This window comes from Triturus cristatus, chromosome 7, assembly GCF_964204655.1.
Source record: "Triturus cristatus chromosome 7, aTriCri1.1, whole genome shotgun sequence".
Classification (NCBI taxonomy): Eukaryota; Metazoa; Chordata; class Amphibia; order Caudata; family Salamandridae; genus Triturus; species Triturus cristatus.
Window position 1 is genome coordinate 1525516523 of NC_140590.1, and position 23588 is coordinate 1525540110.

At 42.1% G+C, this 23588-nt stretch overlaps 1 protein-coding gene across 2 annotated transcripts in view; it reads left to right on the top strand.

Moving 5' to 3' along the window:
- The window catches only part of LOC146812303 (protein spire homolog 1-like), a 197437-nt gene that overhangs the window by 96416 nt on the left and 77433 nt on the right, over window positions 1–23588 (top strand). For both annotated transcript variants that reach the window (XM_085614578.1, XM_085614576.1), the window contains exons 9-10: window positions 6704–6855; window positions 9978–10059. In XM_085614578.1, coding sequence (XP_085470704.1) covers window positions 6704–6855; window positions 9978–10059 — 234 coding nt within the window. The remainder of the gene's footprint in view (window positions 1–6703; window positions 6856–9977; window positions 10060–23588) is intronic.

Genomic DNA, 23588 nt, shown 5'->3' on the forward strand with positions numbered 1-23588 from the left:
AGCCATCACATAGGTCAGCAAAATTTCTTACAAACTTGGACATATATTCCACTAAACCAAGTCAAGATTTTAGTTCCTCTTTGTTCGATGGATGGGGAGCATCCTTGACTGCTTGGATTAAGCTGAACTTGGGCCTAAAACCCTCCTTGGAGATGGTATGCCCCAAATAGTGACGTGACTTTAATCTTGCATTTATCAAGTTGAACTGTTAACCCTGCATCTGAGAGTTTGTGACACACCGTGTTGAGGGTAACTTCATGTTCTTCCTCCGTCGCCCCATACACAAGTATGTCATCCTAGAAACAGAAGGTATTTTTGACACCCTTAAGGACATGTTGCATTATTTTTTTAAAAATGGAAGCCGCTGAGGCGAGACCAAACCGCATTCTTACAAACATATAGGCCCCAAAAGGTGAAGTAAATGCTGTCAAAGGTCTGGACTCAGGGTGTAGTTCAACCTGATGATAGGCCATGGATAAATCAATGACAGAAAAAAAACATGCCTTACCCGTGGTACTTAACATCTCATTTATATTGGGGAGAGGAAATCTCTCTACCCAAATGTTTTCATTTAAGGAGCAGAGGTCCACACAAAGGCGAATACCTTGTCCATTCCCCTTAGATGCAAGAACTAATGGCGCAAGCCATTCTGTAGCTTCAATGGGTTGGATGACCCCTATTTCACACAACTTGTCCAATTCCATTTTTAGTGTTTCCCTAAGGCGAAGAGGTACAGGGCGTGTTTTGTGCACCACAGGCTTGGCACCTTGCCTGACTTTGATTTTATGTTGAAAGTCCCATAACTTACCCAGTTTATCAGCGAAAAGATTCGGAAATGTATCCTGCAGGTGTTTGTTACTGTTGGGAATATCAACTAGAATGACCTGGTTCTTATCATTGGGATCTAAAATGATCCCCAGTTCTTTCTGATGTTGCCATACAAGAAGATTAGCCCCACATTCTACTATATACACATTGCCCACCGTGGATCTTCCTTTAAAGTCTGTGACTGCTTATCATGCCAACAAGAGGAATGGGATCTCTAGTATAACCCTCTGGTGAAATATCAGGAGTACTTAACATCTCTTTGCAACGCCCAAGAGACTTCTCAAAGTCTTTGATATTTATCAACATGAACGGTGAACATGAATCCGCATAAACTTCCAACGGTTTACTATCAAATAGGACAACACACTTGGGATAGTTAGGTTTAGAACATGCATCACTATCTTTCAATTGAAACACAAATTTAGCCTGTGGTTCTTCAATAGTATTGATCACATTGACCGTATTACTCATGTCATCTCTACATACCCTTGCAAGGTGCCCTCTCCTATTACATTTTTTACAAAAGACACTTCGTGCTGTACACAAAGGGTTGTTTGCAAGATGGTTGCTGCTACCGCATCTAAAACACTTCAAACCATGCCCCTCTTTGTTAGGTTTGGAGGTTGGTACCTCTTTATTGCCCCATTAGTCAGATATTTTAAGTACCTCATTGTTATCTGCTTCTACTTGTACTGAGGCCACCACTTCTTCTTTAACCTTCATTTCTTTTACACACTTAGCAGTATGTTCAATTGACTGTGCAATCGAAATGGCATCTCTAAGAGTAGGGTTTTAGCAAGTAGTTTTTCTTGAACCCTGCTGTTCGTGCATCGGACAAGTTGATCTCGTATGAGAGTCATTTAGATCCCTGAATTCACATAACTGAGTGAGTCCTCTTAAGGCTGCAATATAGTTATTAATAGATTCGTTCTTCCCTTGTATTCTGCTAAAGAATTTGTGGCATTCCAGAACCACATTGACTTTGGAGACAAAGTGTGTCTCTAATTTCATAAGAGCAATATCCTATACATCGTACTCGTCTTTATCATCTACTTCAGGTAGAATTTCGTACACTTTACGCCCATGAACACCTAAATTATGCAGCAGTATATGTTGTTTCCGCAATGCTGAGAATTTCTCACCACCCATAGCGATCGGGTACGACTCAAATAATTTAGTCCAATCTTTCCAGTGGATCTCTGGATCTCCACAATCATTTAGAAAGGACGGTGGTTGGCTAATACCTGGAGTGCCCATGATGAAAAGTGACAATACTCAATGTACAATATGTTTCAGAATGCTGCTGAAGTAGGAAGCACCAAAAGAAGAATACAGAATTGTCACTGGCACAGAAGAATGATAGAAAACAATAAAAATAAATGACCAAAACCCAATACAGTTGTCTGGACCACCTTTCAAAAAAGAAAAAATGAAACTAGTATGAAGAGTTTTTCCCAGCAGACCACACAGTGGAAGAATTAAGCCCGGCTGGAAGCACGGGAAATACCTCAGGTTATGTAATTAGAAAAGACACACCAGCAGTACAGCACCCCCAAAGAAAGATGTAAAACCGTACTTGAAGGCAGATGTCCACATATAATGAACCCCAATGGCAATGAGGCGCATGTCTGCTGAATTCACCCTGGGCGGGCCTCCTGCCACAAGAGCACTGAAAGGTAACAATGCCCACCTGAAAACAAACTGGTGCGAGGAATTGCTGAGAAGAATCCTGGGAAAGAATGGCCCACTAGCGGTTGGAGCACTGGGCCTCCGACGGCAGAAAGGAAATCACCTCTGAGGAGAAGCCTGGGAGGAACGGCCCACAAGCGGTTGGAGCGCCGGACCTCCAACTGCAGGAAGAAAGACACAGGCGTCACGTAAGGTAGGCAGCGGTAAAACCCAGGACCCGGGCTGAGGACGTCTCCACCTGAGAGATCGAGCGGCCGGCCCGTTGATGGCGCAGGGATAAAGCTACCAACGGTAACACTAACCATACACATCAGTTGAGCCCATGAGCCCGGGCTGAGGAAAGTCTCCCTCCGAAAGCTAGGGAGGCAGGCACAATGCAGACACAGGGACACTTGAATCTGTAGAACCACCCGCAGCAGGAAATCCAAAGCTGCCGAAGACAGTCCGTCTCAGGAGAATTTCCCGAAACAGAACATGCCGCGGGACTCCAACAGCACCACACACAGTGAAGAGCTACAATAGCGGTGATAAATTCAGTCATAGAACGATACAGGTTCTCATTCCGAAGCATCCATGATCGATTCGGAATTGCTCCACACAAGGTACTTGCCGGAGATGATCCTCACTGGCTCCCGTTCCGCAGCTGAGACACGCAAACGCAGAGGACACAGGGATCTTGATATGCCCTGGGTAAACTGTCCTATTTACGCTGACTGTGGCACTACACAGACCCTGCATACACAGCACTCTGGGGTCCCAGCGTAGGGTTTCTCAAAGTCCCTACCAGGAGAGAGTACACAAAGGGGAGATGATCAGCTGCCCCCTTCACAGCTCGTCGCCAGTGTTGTATTTTATAAATGAATCCAGTTCTAACGCAGGTAAGTCCAAGAACCTTTATTCTGATCATCCACTCTCCTATCTCACAGAACTTGTACTTCATCATTCTAACAGCAACTCCCATGGGGGATACCAAGTGCTAGAAATGGAGGGGGGGGTGGAACATACCATTAGAGGAATCACACATTACAGTAAGATTACAACACTCTCACTTGCTTTACTAATGTCTTTAATATAGCATTTCTCTTCCACATGCATTTCTCTTCAACATGCAGATGTTGTGCAACTTCTCATTCTATGACCCTTATTGTGAAAAACTCCTCCATCTTCATGTCTAACAGCACTATATTCTAACTTTAAAATAAAAAATAAAATAAAAAACAAATCCTCTGTAAATGGGCCCTGATGTACCAGTACATAAGACCTAAATCGCAATTGAAATGTTGATTTAGATTGCGGGGAGCTGAGGTTTGATGACGGATGATATAGTCACTCTGCCTTACCATAACATGCTTGGATGTCTATACACAAGCGGTTTTAGAAATTGCAAGTGCAGTTGGTAATCTTTAGTACTGTAACAGACAAATGGGTTCTCATTGCAAGTCTTATGTTCTGTCTTCTGGTAAACGCAGTCCATACACAGAGGTGGGATGGTATGAGCTTGCAGCACTGCATAACAGTCCTGTTGCCCAAGCGGGGTCTCAAATGGGAAGAAGGGCTTGGGGGCTGAGGGACAGCATTTGCATGAGAGCGATTAAGTCCCCCTTTCTGTGACCGTCCAAAAATGTAGCCACAAAGCAAGAAGGCACACTACAGTACTGAAATGCTTGTAAGTGCTGCGCTTGTATTGCTGAGGGAAAGGTAATTTCTTTAGCACTCGAGATGGCAGGGCCTAGCATCAGAAATATTTACAAATGTCTGCAACTCTGCGCTAGTCTGCGTTTCCGCTATATAAACATTAACACTCTTGGAGTGCAGAGTATCTCTGCACTTCAAAGACTGTTAACGTTTATATAGCGGAAACTTGACCCGAACATATTAAGAGCTGCAGCAGCTGCCTGCTTTACATCCTGGCGTGTGGATTTCACAAAGTCCATGATCAAACATCGAAGTACAAAAATACTTTTTAATCACTTAATAAAATTAAAATCTTAATCTCCGTGCCTAATGGCCGGATCACAGGGTGTTGAGCCAATGACGCCGGTAGGGCCTGATACTAACTCAAACCTGGCCAGTTTCTTTCAGGTGAACCAGGTTGTTCGAGTCTCGACATTGCCGCATTGATGGCTCAACATTTTATCGTGTGATGTATTCTGCAGCAGGGTTCATGGCCCATGAACTCTGCTGCACGATAAAATGTGTGTTGAGCCATCGGATCATGGGATCAATCCTGGCCGTAATGCTGGCCAGAGCAAGCACAGCGGAGCTGCCGACTTTGGAGGGGGTGTCGTGTGTGCGACATGTGCACTGTAGTAATGGCGGCGTTGGGTGCAGAGCAGACCTGACGACTTTGGAAGCACCAAAGTCGGCAGCTCTGATCTTGCCATGATATACACACACAAACCAAATAATACATACTCTGGGTAAGTAGGCTGGTCGGATGTTCATCCGACATTCACGTTGCAGGCTGCCAATAAAGAAGTAGTGACTCGCACACTACAGTTGTGTGCTCGAGGCGGCTCACATGCGGTAACACTCACACCTAGTTGCCAGGTTTCCCCCATCCAAAACCCGTACATCACCGCGTGTCCTCACATCCAGCCATCTGCTGTATGGTCTAATGTCTTGGATAGTAACTCGTGCTCGCTCCTGGATGGCAAGTACCGCCTGCGTCTCAGCCAATCCAGACGCTGCTCCAGCAGCAGCGCCAGGATTGGCTTGAGCAGTAGTGCGCATTTTCTGTTTAGGGCTTAAAGATTTTTGCGACCAGCCCGAACATGCGCACTAGGCTGCTCATTAGAAGAGCAGGATGGAACAACCCTCGCTCTTCTAGTGAGCATCCTAGTGTGCATGTTCGAGCTGATCGCACAATTTGTAAGCCCTACACAGAACATGCGCACTCTTGCAGTGCGCTCCGCCGGCCACCTGATAGATTCGTCAATGCACTTGCACTGAACTGTCCTGCTGCGGCTGCCCTGCCCCCTTCTGAGCCGACTGCTTCCAGTGAGTGAGACTGAGCATGTGACGACAGCAACGGCACGCATGCTTGAAACTCGACTCGTGCCTCAAATTAATTAGTGGGGCAACTCCCAAGTGCCCTAATGGACGCACCGCCACTGGGGTCCACCATCTTCTTGTTCCTCCCCAGGGCAATTTATAGCCATATATAGAAGGAAAGTAAACAGCTGGTCTCTCCCGCACTGTGGTAAGCACATACATCCCTCTCAGTCACCATACTGCTGAAATCCTATTCTTATGTCCCCTTCACATAATCATATAGCAACAGTCGTGCAGTGATTTTGCAGTTTAGGCACATCCATAACATTTTTGGGTTGTGGCCATTCGGCGATAATGCCAGACTCCTATTTGCAGTCTATCATTCATGGCGAGCGGTCGTTACACTGCGATACATTTACATCGTGGTCATTACAACGCAAGTCGTTACGACTTGTGCTGGATGGCGCTATACACTAAGGAATAGTATGATTTACTATTCCAACACCTTCCCTACAGTTACATAGGCTGGAGTTGGAATAGTAAATCATACTATTCCTAAGTCCAGCGCAAGTCATTGTAACGACTTGCTTTGTAATAACTGTGATGTAACGTACTGTGATGTAACTGATCACGTTGTAACGTCACATATTCATCATTCATACTTCTGCCGTTTGGGGAGTTACTCCTAAACATTCACTTCAACTAGCCTTCAGCGTGACCTGGCTAATTTTTCATTGTCTCGGATTGCCAAAACTGCAAACTAAAAGGTAGCAATGCAACAACACCAGCATTGCGCTGTCAATAGATTGACGTTTGCTTACAAATGGGAATAATCCTCACCGAGTTGTCAGTTGAACAGAATACTGGAAAGTTAAAAGTATACTTACTGCGTAGTCAAATTGCTTAACATAATGACAGTAGACTCTCACCCTGCAAAAAACTCGTTTCAGCCCATCTGCCATTTATTTTGTTGGTGGTATGTAAGCCGGAGACAAAAGGGAGACTAGGCTGTGTTTGCACACAATACTGGGCTTTAGAGTAACGCTACCTCCTTATCTAATGCATGGTTAAGTATTTAATTCAACGAAGGATGATCTGTGTGTTTTTTTTTTTTTTTTTTTTTTGCCCCCGCCACCCCCTCCATTTCAATACAGAACTAGTCAGTACCTGTGCTTGTTTACCATTTCTATAGGTTTCTATGCAGGATCCAAGAGCTGGCATGGTAACCACTACAATGACTTGGTGTCTTCAAGATCTTCAAGATATCAACCGACAGACAGTGCGATCAGAAAGAGTGTGAAAAAATACTTTGTAGACAGGAAAGGGACAGATCAGGACTTACAGGTGAGACTTCCAGTGTATGGCTGGGCTGTAGCGGACACGACTATCCAGGGCAGCACGTTATTCAATCCTCAATACAAGCATTCACTCTCTGAATGTTTATTAGTGGATATAAGATGTATTCTTATTTTTTTAAATTTTTTTTAAATGATTGTAAAGGAATACATTTTGTAATATCCACTTACAATTTCCTGACCATTGTTCACGTGTTTGTACTACCTAGACTTAATTAGTAGAATTGCCCTTCTCATCGGATTTACAACAGGCGTTTCTTTACTCCCAAGATCAACTAAAGCTGATGTGAATTTAATTGGATCACTCTTGTTAAGTTCAAACTATTCTGATTCGCCTTGTGCTTTCCTATTTTGTTTAAACCGGAGTTAAATAACCAATCTATTTGGTAAATAAGCATCAGATTTCTTGTAGGTACAAAGTCACGCGCCCCAAAGACACCTGGGGACTGTCTCTTCTCTCTTCTCCCCCCCCCCCCCCCCTAGAAAAAAAGTAAACCAGCTGTTCTTTCTCTTTGAGATCTTTAATAATCCAGATTTCTATCCTATGTTGGCTTTTAAATTGCACTGGAAAAAACTATTTTCATTGGCAGTACCCTTCTCTTTACTGTGTTGTGATTTGATGATATCCTGACATCACTTTATTGACTTACTTTCTTTTTCATGAGCAATGCTGTTTTATAGGCTTTCTACAATTTTTATGCATGATGTTCATTTCGTGTTTTTAATTATTTATTTTAGCAATATTCTATTGAGCCCTTTACCCATCAAGGTTGGCGATGAACAATATTTTTAAATGTATATCCCACAAAAATGAAATTGTTACTCTGACTATATGACTGCATCCTATATTCCTCAATATGCTTACTTAATTGTAAGGTGAATCATTTAGTGCTTATAAACGCATCTAGTATTTTAGCATTTACCCACAAAAGTGCTTTAACCCCTTCAGCGCTGCGCGGATTCCCCCGCGGTGCTGAAGGGTTCGAGCGCGGGCGGGGCCATGACGGAACGGTTCCGTCATGAGCACAGCTCAACCGATGCTCATGACGGAATCGTTCCGTCATGAGCATGGAAGGGGTTAAGACTGTGCCCGATAGGCTCACTTAGTGGCCAGTGAAATACAGTACAGAGACTAGAAGGGGGTCTATCACAGATGAAATTGAACTTCTCAAAAATTGAGTACTACAGTAGAAATTGAGATTCTAAATGCTGCTCTCTGAAGATGGCACGCCATATAAATACGGGAGCAACTTCTCTAATTATATTGCATTATAGCACTTGTATAGACCTTTTGTACCGCATCGTATGTTCTCAGAGCGAGTGACAAGAAAGGTGCTCTTGTGAATGCAGCTAGGCGCAATCATCTCACAGTGAGTAAAGTAGGCAAAAATATTACTCGACTTATTTTTTGGGGGGAGGGGAGTGTGCTTAATCTTTACCCCCAATCGCAAACGGCAAAAATATTTTTGGTCGATGGCAAAAACTGGTTTTTCAACTGAAATAAATAACATAAGATTAAAACAAAAGGGCGATTTATTTTTTTTTTTTTTTTTTTTTTTTGTTTGATTGCCCCCCCCCCCGACCCCCCCCCCCCCAACTGCAAACAAAATAAGTGGCATAATGGGTAGCTATAAATCCTCCTCCACCGGCCATTATAGGAATTGCAATGGACCGATTTGAGCCGGACTCTATACATGATAAAAAAGGAACAACTTGTAATCGGTCTGCTCTGCCCTGTGCGATCAATACGGCTGCTGCAAAGGACACTTTCAGTAGTGGAACCTATGAATTATCGGTGCGGTGCATTTTTTAAATGTTAGATTTCATAGTGAGACTACTGTGATAAACCAAGCAATGACAAAACCAGTCATACTCATTTTGCCAATGCCAGGATTGTCTTGAGGTGAATTTTTTTGGCATAGCCACTACCATTTGACAGTCATGTGTTTTTTTGGGGGGGTGGGGTGAGTGGGGGTGGGGGGGGTGTCTTTTTTATTATTGTCAAATCCTTACACGATGGCTACCATATCATGTTACATCTCGATGCAGCTTAGTTCCTATCTTGGGAACAATCTAACTATAATAAATACAATAGAATTCGAAGATGGCCACCAGGTTGTCATGTTGATGTACTGCTAGGTGGTGGCCGCCTTCTGATAGTACAACTGTAATAAAAGAGAATTCCAAGGAGTACGGTAATGGCTTTGCCAATGCCTCTGTAGCAATTGTACAATACCTGGCATAGTCATTCATGCAGCCATAGCCTCTATTCAGAGACCAAGAGAGGGAGGGGATGGCAAGGGTGAGGTGAGATGAGGAGCAAATGGGCAATGGCTCAGGGAAGACCAGAAAAGCTGATACATAGAGGATAGAGAGCAACCAGGTGAGACAAGAGGAAATAAGAGTCTGGTATTCCTTCTGAGTACTAAAACCAAAATGCTATAGGGAATGCAAAAAGGAAGCCTAGTTATCTGACATTTGCAGTGAAAGGATGCAACTCCTCAAATCCAAAACCACGGAAAAGCAGCAAAGTCCTCGTGCGACACAAACTCATTGTAGAGAGGAAAGCCAGTCAAATGGACAAATGGCTCCTCAATCATGACCAAAGGACTGACCAAAAACCCACTTAAAGTATTCTTAAAGTATTGGATAAAGTGTTGTCTGTGACAGCTGGCCAAAGTGGTCTGTAGGGAGACATCAGAAATGGGGTTTCCATGAAGTTGTGGAAGGGAATAATGACTAATGGAAAACTGGTGCATTTCAGTGTGAAGATTCGATGGCAGGGGAAAAAAAGTATAAATAGGCATAGTCCAATATATTTAACTACAATGTTCTTTGTACAATTTTGGTTTCACGATCAACAGGCGCAAGTAAATTCCCCAAATAATCTATACACTGATCTATCTGTGGATCCACCACTTTGCTCTGGCTATTGGATTAGAATCAACCCACCAGACAACACCTCAAATATGTAGACTTTGTGTCTTTTGAACAATGAACAGACTTGGCCACGCCTTAGAATGTGAACACGTGATATGCAAGTTGTGGAATATGTTATGTTAATGTAACACTTCAGGTTATGAGTTTTCTTGTTTCAATGCTTGCCAACAGGAAACGCCACGTTGGAGGTTGGAGTACAGTTCCGAAGGGTCGTTGGAAAATAGTATTTCCCCGTTACCATCCTGCAGTACTGGTAAGTAATTCCTCTTACTCCTGCTGGATCCTCCAAGCCCCGTTCTATAGGTATAGAACTTATTTTGACCAATTTGACATGTTTATTAGTTTTGACTCCGTTTTCAGGTCTTGGCTAGACAGTGCTTGCGCTGTCTCTTAGACATTTTGTATATACTTTGTACCATTACATTTAATGTGGTTACCCTGTGTCCCTCAGAACCTGGGTATGCAGTAATGAGCTACAAACAACTCTGTCGGGTAACAAAATCTCCTCAGGAGAATTGTAAAATGTTTTTCATTAAACATTAGATACTAATAGAGCCTATAAATTACCCCTAAAACATTTGTGAAACTTCTCCTACTCCGCACAAATCTTTAAAGAAAAATGAAAAAAAGAAAAATGTCCTCCTGCTAACCCCATCCCCACATCGAGTGAACCCCAGCTGGGGTCTAGTATGTCATGTTACATAACTAATGGATGTCGTTTTGGACACACCAGATGTGTCTTTCTGTGAATACATTTAAGGCTGCCCTTTAGTCTGTTGTCCTGAGGAAGACCCGCCATGATGTATAGTGAATAACACTTGATCAGAGTTGAAACGTAAACAACATTGTTATGTCTTATGTCAGCTATCTTTGGGATATGTAAAGAAGATCTAATACACTGAACAAAACATTTTTGGGACATTTTGATTATCTGTGGTTCCAAGGTCTCATGTTTGTGTACGGGATCACTGGGAGATTTGTGATTTTCACTATGTATATGTTAATGTGATGTACAGTTATTTATGTTCTCTGGACAGCCGTTGAAAAGAGAAATATGAAAAAAATATATACATTTTTTGATATATGAAAATTAATATTTAAAACCAGTAAATGGTTGTGTTGTCAGTGGTTTTCAGAAATCATTTTTCTTTAAAGATTTGTGTTTTTTGAGTAGAGGTTTCACACATTTAAGGGATCATTTATAGGCCCGCTTTGTATTTAATGTATATACTTTGTAGGCTTCAGCCCTCCCATAGGCTTCCCATTTGTTGGCTCCATTATTGCTCTCATTCTTTCTCCAGATTGGTCCATGGCATGAATACATCATGCCTCTTCCTGTCCTATGTTTAGCCCTCCCCGAGAGCATGGACCATTTACTATTGTCCTTCCGCTGCTTCCATTTTAGGAAGTTTTAGGAACTACTTTTTTTTGGTCATGTGTCCCAATTAGGCCTAGTAGGACCCATCACCGCTTTTATGTGTACATGGTTCTTTCCTAAAGTTGCCTTCAGTTTACCATATCAACTTTTGACGCACTTTTGAATTTGTGACACTTGAGTTAGTTTCTTGGAAACACTTACCATGCTAACATGAATAAACTTCATGAGCACACTCACATTGCCTTGTCATTGTTTACACGGCCCTCACATGCGTTGTGCATATGTGTTGGATATGCCGTCGCTATTGCAACACAGCCATCTGTGTAAAACAAACCTTGGCAGGCTGATGACAATCTTGGCCCAAGTCTATATATTATAACCTTTTTGTTTCCAAGTATAATGTGAGAAGACCCTTCAGCTGATTTAGAGGGGTCCCTGTATGCTGAAGTTTTCATCCAGCAGCTGACGGACCTCTCCTCAAGGGGTGTCCAGTTCGTTACCAAGACTGGTTCCTACATCCTTACCCACCATGTAACTGGGTTGGATCATCCAGTGGGGGGTTTCTTGGCAGAAGATACTTACACCTTAGACACGTAGATTAGGGTTTGCATAGTAGGAGTACGCTAGATCGTTCTATTGTTACATAAACATTGTTTAAGCAAGATGGTTGACCTCTTCGTTTTGTTTACTGTCCTGACACAACTTTTGTCTGTTTTTTTTTAGATCATTGTAACACATTTTCTATACAAGAATCACTTTGGTTCAACAAATATTGAAAACGTCCCATCATTTGTAAATTTCTCTTAGCGAAAGAGCACGAGTGTCTGAGCAAAAAGTTGTAGGTCTGTCGCCATGGTTCCTGAGGGAACAGGGTTGTCCTGTTCAGTAGTTGCCAGAACTGTTGCACCCTGTCTAGGTTAAGCAGGCTTATAGTGGCACTGTGAGCTAGCTGGTTTAAGGGACAACATATACTGCGAGGATGCATGGAATCAGTCTGGCACCATCCTAAAATGTTCACAAATGCACAGTTCCTACTGATTAGTGGAAACTACATGACATGGCACCACCAACGGTGATTGGTTTCCTATTTTGTATGGATCAACCGATTAGTTCAATCATGCCTTTTCAGAGATCCCTACACCTTTCAAACTGGAGACTTATGTGGTGATAGGGAATATCCCTCTCGGCTGAGTAGGTATATCCTGTGTATTTGCTGTTGGTAATTCAAGCTTGAAATGATCTAATTCCCACTGTTAGCCAAACTCTAATTCATTTCTTGCATAAGGTGGCACAAAACCTCTCAACTGCATATATGCAGTCTCTCAAACTACTATAAAATTGCCTCACACTAGATGGTGGGAAAGTTATCTTCATTGTAGAAATACACGCAGCATATAGGACAGGTGTTCTATTCCTGGGTTACATTCCCAGTGGCAGATAATACGACACAGGTGTTTCACGAATATGAAGTAGGTGAAACACCAGATGAATACACGCCATATGAGGCGATAGAAGGCCCTCTTACTTACCAAGAAAATGCTAATTAGTTTAAAGGTGCCCTCCCCCATTCTATACAAAACATGAGACTAGGCCCACTCAGCAATGAGGGGGCAACATTGCCAGTCCTAGCTGGTTACACACTGCATCCTGGTATCAATCATTTGATAGCAGTCCAGCTGCAGGAAATATGATCTTGTAATGATACACAAGTGTCTTACACAGTTTGCGATTCAAACATTAATAGTACTGCGCGGGATGTTCAAACTGCACCACCACAATTGGTCACGCCGGACATTAGCCCGCAAACACTGAATGCTGTTGCGAGAGAGGTCCCCACTAAGAGGGAAGAAATTCTATTTTAGATTCCTCAAAAAAACAGTCTTCTTGAAGCATTTCCCCATACGGACCCGCAGGAAAAACACAAGATGCCAGCTATCTGATTGCTTGCCAATAGGGATGGTTCCCTGGGTAGAGGACTGTGCCACTTGGGGTAAGGTCTTCACTGCAGTATATACCAGAATACATGGTACCCCTTCTTTGGCAGTTCTACCTGAAGTATTAAAACAAGTCCAGAATGAGCACGGGATAGCACCTGCTCTGGTCTTGGGGGTTAAACTCATGGACAATTTTGCCATAACATCAGCCACAATGTTGAGTAACATTAAAAGGGAAGCAGCAGTGTTGGCTATAGGCCAACGCTTAAGGGAATTACCTCCTGCGCAGTTATTACTCTGGTTAATTGCTATGGCCAATTTCAAGATTTCACTCTTTCTTTGAATTACTTAATTGTTTCTTTGAAGACCTTTGTAATCTGGGAGGTTTTAACTTCTTGCAATACATGGATGACAATTCCTCAAAGACAGATGGAAAGCGAATAAACCCAGACCAGCTGGTATACTTGCATGGCTAGAACAAGAATATGGTTTCATTTCTCCAGGGAGTATGGAAAATCCATAGGCCTGAGAAATATTATTTGAAAAAGATTCAATGTGGCAACTTGGCTTTTTTCTTTTTCGAAAGGGGTGGGGTGTTAACCTCATTCACTATTGGCAGCTGTCAAGATCATTCCGAAATGTTCTCATGTCGTGTAGCTCCACAACTGTAGAAAGATCTAAGGCAGATGAGAGCAAGGCCAAAGATGACTGTGGAAACTGTTATTACAAGATGAACTATGAATAAATGATGAGGCATTTCATTAAAGGTGTTTTCAGATTGATTTTGACTCCGCTACCGTATTTTTTTGTGTATAGCAAGTCTGCAAGTGGATTCATTACATGGTTCAGGCTCCCTTTAGAATAGTAAGCTATGAGAAGATGCAAGAGGGGCTCAAATAATTTTATTATCAAGAGCAGAATGAAAAGACTGTAGGTCAGCAGAGTTATGAAGAATACAAATATATGCATAAGTTGCTAGCGTGGTCTGCTAAAGCTAATACAAATAGAATAGTGATAATCTATGACCTGTTCTAAAACTAATAACAGATAATTTATGGCAAATTAATTTTTATGAAACATTCTACAAATAAACAAATCTGATCCGGTATTCTACAAAACACTCCTAGGTGAATATTTGGCTCAGATAGATGTTTGAAGACTTATACATAAACCATCGCATGGGATTTGGAGGGGGAGGAATGAATTGGCACTTTTAGTGAGGAAGATATAGTGCCATCCTAGTTGACCTGACAAATGGTAAATCCTGTAGCAGTGGTGGTTAACCGTCTGCCTATAAATAAAAGGATAAACACAGGCATATAAATAAAAGGATAAACATAGGCATAACCTATTTTACAAAATGTTAGTCGAAGCAAGGATCCCTAGTTGCTTTTCAGAGACATTGTGTTTTTAAAGCAGGCGTTAAAATATAGATGACCTAAGCTCATGTCTCCTCATTTTAAACTTTCAAACTAGTAAATATTTCATCAAAATATTAGCCAATAGGTTGGTGACGCAAGCTGAAGACTGAGTTCACACAGATGAAAGTGTTTTTTATCCCTGGGATGGAGGTGGTTGCAAACACTAATTGTTATTGAAACGATAGACTATTTCTCAATCTTTTTAGACTAATTCTGCTTGGAAGGTCTTGTTCTGCCATGGTTTTTCCCGTCATGGTGAATCCATGTGAAAGCTATTTATGTGACCAACTACAGACCAACAAGAATCCTGATCTAATTATTTTGATGCTCCTTGAAATCCCCCACATGAGCTGTGATGCTAAAGGTTTTTGGATTCTAGCACCTGACACCTGAAATGATTGCCAACGGAGACTTTGGAATATAAACAATTTTAATGTTTTTAAACTGTCTGGTTGTTCTATTCTTTGTTTCTTTTCTCGGAGGTTCTTAGTGCCCAGAGGCTTCAGTGCATGATCAATCGAACAAATACTAGAATACTACAATGTGATAATGTGTTACAATGTTGAATTAATGGCTAATGTTCAGTAAAAATCTATGTGTATGTGTATGTGTTTGTGTGTGTGTGTATATATACATGTATATATGTGTGTATGTATATATGTGTGTGTGTGTGTATATATGTATATATGTATATATGTATATACACACTCCTTTGCCTTGTCTCAAAAATTGAGCTGCACTCTCACACGGAGCCAAAGGTGGCAAGCCTTTATTCAAGAGTACACGCGACATGCTGCAGGCAGTTTCAATCTGACCGCCATAGACGCGACCTGCCTGACACGTTTCAAGGGTATGTCCCTCTTCTTCAGAGGCAATCGCGGCTGCAGGAGTGCTCCGGTTCCCGTCCCAACATGCCAATTATAATGCCCCCAGATGGACGGGTCAAATGTCCCAGGGCATCATGGGACTTGTAGTCCCGGTAAATTTAACCTCTGATGGTGCACTAATGTTCTGTCCCTTGTGGATTGCGGGTGCGCAAGATGTAGTTAGTACAACTAACTATATCGGAGGAATTTCAATGGTTTTGTTCGAGTGAAATGTCCAGCTAACTATAATACCGCTAAAACCTATTGTATTTTCAGTGAATTTCAAAGGTTTTTTAAATGCTAATTCCTAACTATATCAGGCCTGAAACCTGTTTTTTTGCAGTGAATTTTAAAGGTTTTGTAAATGACCATTTTTAATGTATTAATTGTTATACGGATTTCTTTTGATACTGATTTACTACATGTTTTAACTATTTATTTTTAGATATTTTTTAATTACATTATACATTACAATACAAAATATACTTTCTCAGAATGAATTACTTTAGTTTAAATACTGTGCAAATAGGCAACAGACTTTTAAGTACAGTAGTTACAGTTGTTGCAATGGGCAACACAATTTCAAACACAATGCAACATTGAGCTCAATGTGAATTTGTGGTCAAATGCAATTAGTTACTTTATGGATTACTTTCCTAACCACAGGACTGGATCCTAGATTCAGTCCTTGGACATCTCCTGTAAACAGTTGAGTAAAAGCGTTTTGGTTACAGTAGTTCTGTTTAAGGAATATTATTGTATTTTAAAAGTTGACACTTGTTCTTACTCAGTGGTGGATCCTGGATCCAGCACTGGCCAATCTCCTGTAAACAGTTGAAAGAATGTGTTTGTCATACAGACGATTTTTTAGGAATATTTTTAGTTTGTGAAAATAGACACTTAGAAACTTTTCTGGTGAAAACTACACAATGGATTCCTATGGAAGGAAATAAGTTACCGGTAAGTACGCTTAGAATTACTTTTCAGGGTCAGTGCTGGGCTAAAAGATGCAGCACTGGGTTCTCTCCTGATAACAGGTGAGCATATCGGAATTCGTAGTTCAGCTGATTTTAGAGGAATATTTGTACGTTTCAAAAATGGTGAAAGGTAGGGGGCGGGGCCTGCAGTGACTTGGGCGCGTTTGCGTTTGCTTGGCCCCCGGCCCGATACCTTCTTTTTATTTTATTTTTTGTTTTCTAGAAGGGGGGGCTGTGTAGCCCCCCTTTTTCTAATTTATTGGCCCCAGGGCCTACCCCCAATTTTTCTTTTTTTTTTATTCTTAAAAAAAAAAAACAGGTCATTTTTTTTTTTTAAATTTTTTTAGGAGGGGGGCCCCTCACAAGCCACTACTGGCCCCGGGGACCCATCCCCCAGGGCCTGGCCTCCTCATTGGGGACCATGGGGGGGTCCCCAATTCCCCCACGGTCCCAGCCGACTCCCCGCCTCCTGCGGGAGCCGGCATTGCTTTTCCACATGGGAGCAGCTAACATGCTGCTCCCCATGTGGAAAAGCAATCTGCTTTGCTTGATTGAAGCAAAGCAGTTTGCAATGGCAGGGTGGGAGCCGCGAGGCTCCCGCCCTGCCATTGCAAACAGCAGTGTCCCGGGGGTGGGCACCCTGGGACACTGCAGGAGCCGGCCCTGGGGGGTGGCGGTCCCCAGGGCCATCATTGGCTCCAAGGGGGGGCGGGGGCCCGCGCGGCCCCCCTCCCACTTAAATTAAATCCCCGGTGGGTGGTGGTCCCCGTGGCTTGGGGGTCCGTAACAGACCCCCTATGTTAAATAATTAGTGCCCGGGGAGGTGGTGGTCCCCGGGGTGTGTGGGGGGGCTCAAGTCCCCCCACACAGGGTTTTTTGTTCTTTAAAAAGGTGGCGGTCCCTGGGGCTTGGGGGGGGCCTTTGAGCGCCCCCACCCATGTATTATAAAGCCCCGGGGGTGGTGGTCCCCGTGGTTGGTGGGGGCTGATAGCCCCCCCCATAATTCAGATAAGCCTCGGGGGTGGTGGTCCACGGGGCTGGGCCCCCCATTATAATATAGATATTGCCCTTGGGACTTGGGCCCCCCCGGGGGCTAAATAAAAAATGAAGCGCGGGAGACCGCACTTCATTGTTTTTTTCCGCAGCGGGATGCACGGATCCTAAGCGCATCTCACGATTTGTTGTGTTTTGCACCTTTATTTGGGGGTTTTCTTGTGCCTCGGGTTTTACCGAGGCACAAGATGCCTGCCAACACTTCCTGATTCAGTGTTGGCAGCCAATAAGCATTCAGCTCATGTTCGGCAGGGTGCGGGAAGGGTGCGCGGATCCTCCGAGGCCATAGATATATCTATCTTTTTAACTCTAATTTTCTCAGGAACTACTTAACGGATTTACACCATTTAAGCAAAAGACATGAGTCTGTACTGAGGACTACCTCTTTTCCAAATTTGGTGTAATTCCGTTCAGCAGTTTGGGCTGTAGCTGCATCAACAGGAGCTATGGGAAAATGCATGGGGAAAACTTGTTTTGGGACCCCCTTTATGCTCGGCCCCTCCTTGACGAATCACCGTGAAAGATTCAGGATAGGAGTGGACCGGGGCTGGCCAAAAGTTTGGAATATTTCGTGAAGATTTGTCAATCAGCGCCAATGTTATTCCAAATAGAATGTTGCGGATTTCCATTGGAAAATAGGTCCTAACTATATCTACCTACTGGCGACTGCCAGTGGGATATAATATATATATATATATATATATATATATGTGTGTGTGTATATGTGTATATGTATATATATATATATATATATATATATATATATATATATATATATATATATATATATATATATATATATATATATATTTCACTGAAAAAACCATAGGTTTCACACATGTTATAGTTAGCGGAAATGTTACTGATAAAAAACCAGTGAAATTCCCCCGTTATAGTTAGTGCAGGCAACTATAACTCACGCGACCTTAATCCTCTGCTGATGCTAATACTGTATTTAGACACTTATTTGCCCATGTCTTCTTCCATACATTTTTAGCTATACATATATTACAAATATTTTTTTTTCATAAAGACACATATGTCATCAGCAGAAGATTGCGGTCGCGTGAGTTATAGTTGCCTGCACTAACTATAACGGGGGAATTTCACTGGTTTTTTATCAGTAAAATTTCCGCTAACTATAACATGTGTGAAACCTATAGTTTTTTCAGTGAATTTGCAAGGTTTTTTAAATGCTAATTCCTAACTATAACGTGTGTGAAACCTATGGTTTTTTCAGTGAATTTGTACGGTTTTTTAAATCCTAAGTTACTTTACGCCATTCGTGGCGTGCGCGCCCACTTAACGCAGTTCGTTCCGTGCGCGCACGGTGCGCTTCGCGCACCGTGCGCGCACAGTAAGCACGCGGTGCTTACGGTGCTTATAAGCCATGCACAAATGGTGCCCTTCGGGCACCATTTGCACACGGGGTGGAGAGAGTGTGGATAATTTTTTCTTTTATTATTTTTGTTAAAAATATTGTGGTTTTTCACATTATAGATAAGCCCTGCATATTTGGTGACATACGGCCACCAAAAGCACAGGGGGTGGGGAGAGTGTGGATAGTGTTTTTTTTTTTTTTTAGATTTTTTACCGTACACGTACGGTAAGCGTAATCGGCGAAATTAGCGAAAAAATAAAAATGGCATTTTTGGCCTTGGGGGGGTCTTGGGGGACTCACTCAACATGGCTATGTGTGTGTGAGCTGTCAAAACAGCTCCTTTACATGTGTATTGGTTTTATTTAACAACCTAACTCTCAGTGCGAGAGAGAAAATGGCGGCCGCCGCTTCCTGGTTTCGGCCGATTCGAATGTTTACTAAGATCTAAGAGCCAATCAGAATCGCGCACGCCACCGTACGCGTACGGTAAGCTTACGGTAAGCGTACCGTAAGCTGGCTCAGATATATATATTGATTTAAAGGCTATTTTCTCAGAATCTACTGAACAGATTTACACCAAACCTACAAAAGGCACTTCCTTGACCTGAGGACTACCTCTCTGCCAAATTTCAAGTAATTCTGTTCAGCCGTTCGGGCTGTAGCCCTGTCTAAAGGTCCTATGGAAAAATGCATGGGAAAAACGCGTTTTGGGACCCCCTTTTATCTCAGCCCCCGCTTGACGAATCCTCCCGAGACTTTCAGGGTAGGAGCGGAGCGTAGTGCCCCACCTATTTTGAGAAATTCGCGAGGATTCGTCGACCGGCGCCAAAGTTATTCAAAATAGAATGTTGCGGATTTCCTATGGAAAAGGGGTCCTAACTATAACTACCTACTGGCGACCGCCAGTAGGTAATATATATATATATATATATATATATATATATATATATATATATATATATATATATATATATATATATATATATATATATATATATATATATATATATATATATATATGTGTGTGTATATATATATTCACTGAAAAAACCATAGGTTTCACACACGTTATAGTTAGGAATTAGCATTTAAAAAACCTTGCAAATTCACTGAAAAAACCATAGGTTTCACACATGTTATAGTTAGCGGAAATTTTACTGATAAAAAACCAATGAAATTGCCCCGTTATAGTTAGTGCTGGCAACTATAACTCACGCGACCGCAATCCTCTGCTGATGCTAATACTGTATTTAGACACTTATTTGCCCATGTCTTCTTCCATACATTTTTAGCTATACATATATTACAAATATTTTTTTTTATAAAGACACATATGTCATCAGCAGAAGATTGCGGTCGCGTGAGTTATAGTTGCCAGCACTAACTATAACGGGGCAATTTCACTGGTTTTTTATCAGTAAAATTTCCGCTAACTATAACATGTGTGAAACCTATGGTTTTTTCAGTGAATTTGCAAGGTTTTTTAAATGCTAATTCCTAACTAGAACGTGTGTGAAACCTATGGTTTTTTCAGTGAATTTGTACGGTTTTTTAAATGCTAAGTTACTTTACGCCATTTGAGGCGTGCGCGCCCACTTAACGCAGTGCGTTCCGTGCACGGTTTTTATCAACTTTAATAAGCCCTGTACATTTGGTGGCCTTCGGCCACCAAAAGCACAGGGGGTGGGGTCAATGTGGATAGTGTTTTTTTTATTTCGATTTTATAATTTCATGTTGCCAAAATATAGTTTTTTTTACTGATGTAATAAGCCCTGTAAAGTTGGTGGCCTACGGCCACCAAAAGCACAGGGGGTGGGGTAAGTGTGGATAGTGTTTTTTTTATTTCTATTTTTTACCGTACGCTTACGGTAAGCGTACGGTAAGCGTACTCGGCGAAATTGCCGAAAAAAAAATAAAACCGTTTTTGCTCTTGGGGGATGTTTGGGGACTCCCTCAACATGACTATGTGGGAGGGAGATGTCAAAACAGCCCCGTAACATGTTTTTGGGCATCATGTTTGATAAATAACACTCAGTGCGAGAGACAAAATGGCGGACGCCGCTTCCTGGTTTCGGCCGATTCGAATGTTTACTAAGATCTAAGAGCCAATCAGAATCGCGCACGCCACCGTACGCGTACGGTAAGGGTACGGTAAGCGTACCGTAAGCAGGCTCAGATACATATATTGATTTAAAGGCTATTTTCTCAGAATCTACTGAACAGATTTACACCAAACCTACAAAAGGCACTTCCTTGACATAGGGACTACACCTCTCTGCCAAATTTCTAGTAATTCTGTTCAGCCGTTCGGGCTGTAGCTCGTTCTAAAGGTCCTATGGAAAAATGCATGGGAAAAACGCGTTTTGGGACCCCCCTTTTATCTTAGCCCCCGCTTGACGAATCCCCCCGAGACTTTCAGGGTAGGAGCGGAGCGTAGCGCCCCACCTATTTTGAGAAATTCGCGAGGATTCATCGACCGGCGCCAAAGTTATTCAAAATAGAATGTTGCGGATTTCCTATGGAAAAGGGGTCCTAACTATAACTACCTACTGGCAACCGCCAGTAGGTAATATATATATATATATATATATATATATATATATATATATATATATATATATATATATATATATATATATATATATATATATATATATATAACCTACTGGCGGTCGCCAGTAGGTAGTTATAGTTAGGACCCCTTTTCCATAGGAAATCCGCAACATTCTATTTTGAATAACTTTGGCGCCGGTCGATGAATCCTCGCGAAATTTTCAAAACTAATGGGGCGCTACGCTCCGCTCCTACCCTGAAAGTCTCGGGGGGATTCGTCAAGCGGGGGCTGAGAAAAAAGGGGGGTCCCAAAACGCATTTTCCCATAGGACCTTTAGTCCGAGCTACAGCCCGAATGGCTGAACAGAATTACTTGAAATTCGGCAGAGAGGTAGTCCTCAGGTCAAGGATGTGCCTTTTGTAGGTCTGGTGTAAATCTGTTCAGTAGGTCCTGAGAAAATAGCATTTAAATCAATATATATATCTGTAAGCGCGCTCCGTGCGCTTACCGTAAGCTTACCGTACGCGTACGGTGCCGTGCGCGAGCTCAATTCTGATTGGTGGTTACATGACTGTAAACATTCGAATCGGTCGAAATCAGGAAGTGTCGGCCGCCATTTTCTGTCTCTCGCACTGAGAAACAAAGGTGGGGAACGTGAAAAGGGGGCAACAAAGAGAGTTGCAGACCCCCTAGTGTTTGTCAGGGGGTCCAAGAAGGACCCAAAAGAACGAAAAATACATTTAATAATTTTAAAAAAAAATCGCGGAGTGCGCGTACGGTAAGCTTACCGTACGCGCACGGCAAAAAAAATAAATAAAGAAGCAACAATCACATTTAAAAAATAAATTGAAGGACCCACAAGGGAGAAAAAAACAAATGTTACTGTGAAAAAAAAGGCGAGGTGCGCACGGCATGGACTGCGCATTCGCGCACCGAGCGCCCACAGCGCGCGCACGGTGTGCGAAGCGCTCCGTGCGCGCAGGGTGTGCGCAAAGTGAAAAACCAGAAAAAAAGAAAAAATAAATATATAACTTAGCATTTAAAAAACCGTACCAATTCACTGAAAAAAACATAGGTTTCACACACGTTATAGTTAGGAATTATCATTTAAAAAACCTTGCAAATTCACTTAAACCATAGGTTTCACACATGTTATAGTTAGCTGTACATTTCACTCGTAAAAAACCAATGAAATTCCACGTTATAGTTAGATCAGGTAACTATAACTTGCGCAACCGCAATCCACAATGTGTAATTTCAGATGTCATCATTGATGTCATGAGTGATGTCACTGACCATGTCATGAGTGATGTAATATGTGACGTCATCAGCAGTTTATTGTGGGCACGCAAGTTATAGTTACCTGATCTAACTATAACGTGGAATTTCATTGTTTTTTTTACGAGTGAAATGTACAGCTAACTATAACATGTGTGAAACCTATGGTTTTTTAAGTGAATATATATATATATATTCACTTAAAAAACCATAGGTTTCACATGTTATAGTTAGCTGGACATTTCACTCGTGAAAAACCATTGAAATTCCCCCGTTATAGTTAGTGCAGGCAACTATAACTCACGCGACCGCAATCCTCTGCTGATGACGTCGGATATTACATCACTGTATTTAGACACTTATTTACCCATGTCTTCTTCCATTAAATTTTAGCTATACATGTATTACAAATATTTTTTTTTCAGAAAGACACATATGTCATCAGTGATGTAATATCTGACGTCATCAGCAGAGGATTGCGGTCGCGTGAGTTATAGTTGCCTGCACTAACTATAACGGGGGAATTTCAATGGTTTTTCACGGGTGAAATGTCCAGCTAACTATAACATGTGTGAAACCTATGGTTTTTTAAGTGAATTTGCAAGGTTTTTAAATGCTAATTCCTAACTATAACGTGTGTGAAACCTATGGTTTTTTCAATGGATTTGTATGGTTTTTTAAATGCTAAGTTATGTAGTTATGTTTTTTTTTTTAAGGTTTTTCACCGTACGCGCACGGTGCGCTTCGCGCACCGTGCGCGCGCTGTGGGCGTGCAGTGCGCTTCGCGGACTGCACGCCCACGTTAAGCATTTCGCCGAATTTTTCCGTTTCTACCGTACGTGCACGCTACGCGCACCCCGCGATTTTTTCAAAATAAAATTTTAAGAAATGTTGGTACTTGGGGGTCCTTCTGGGACCTGCTGACAAAGGCTAGGGGGTC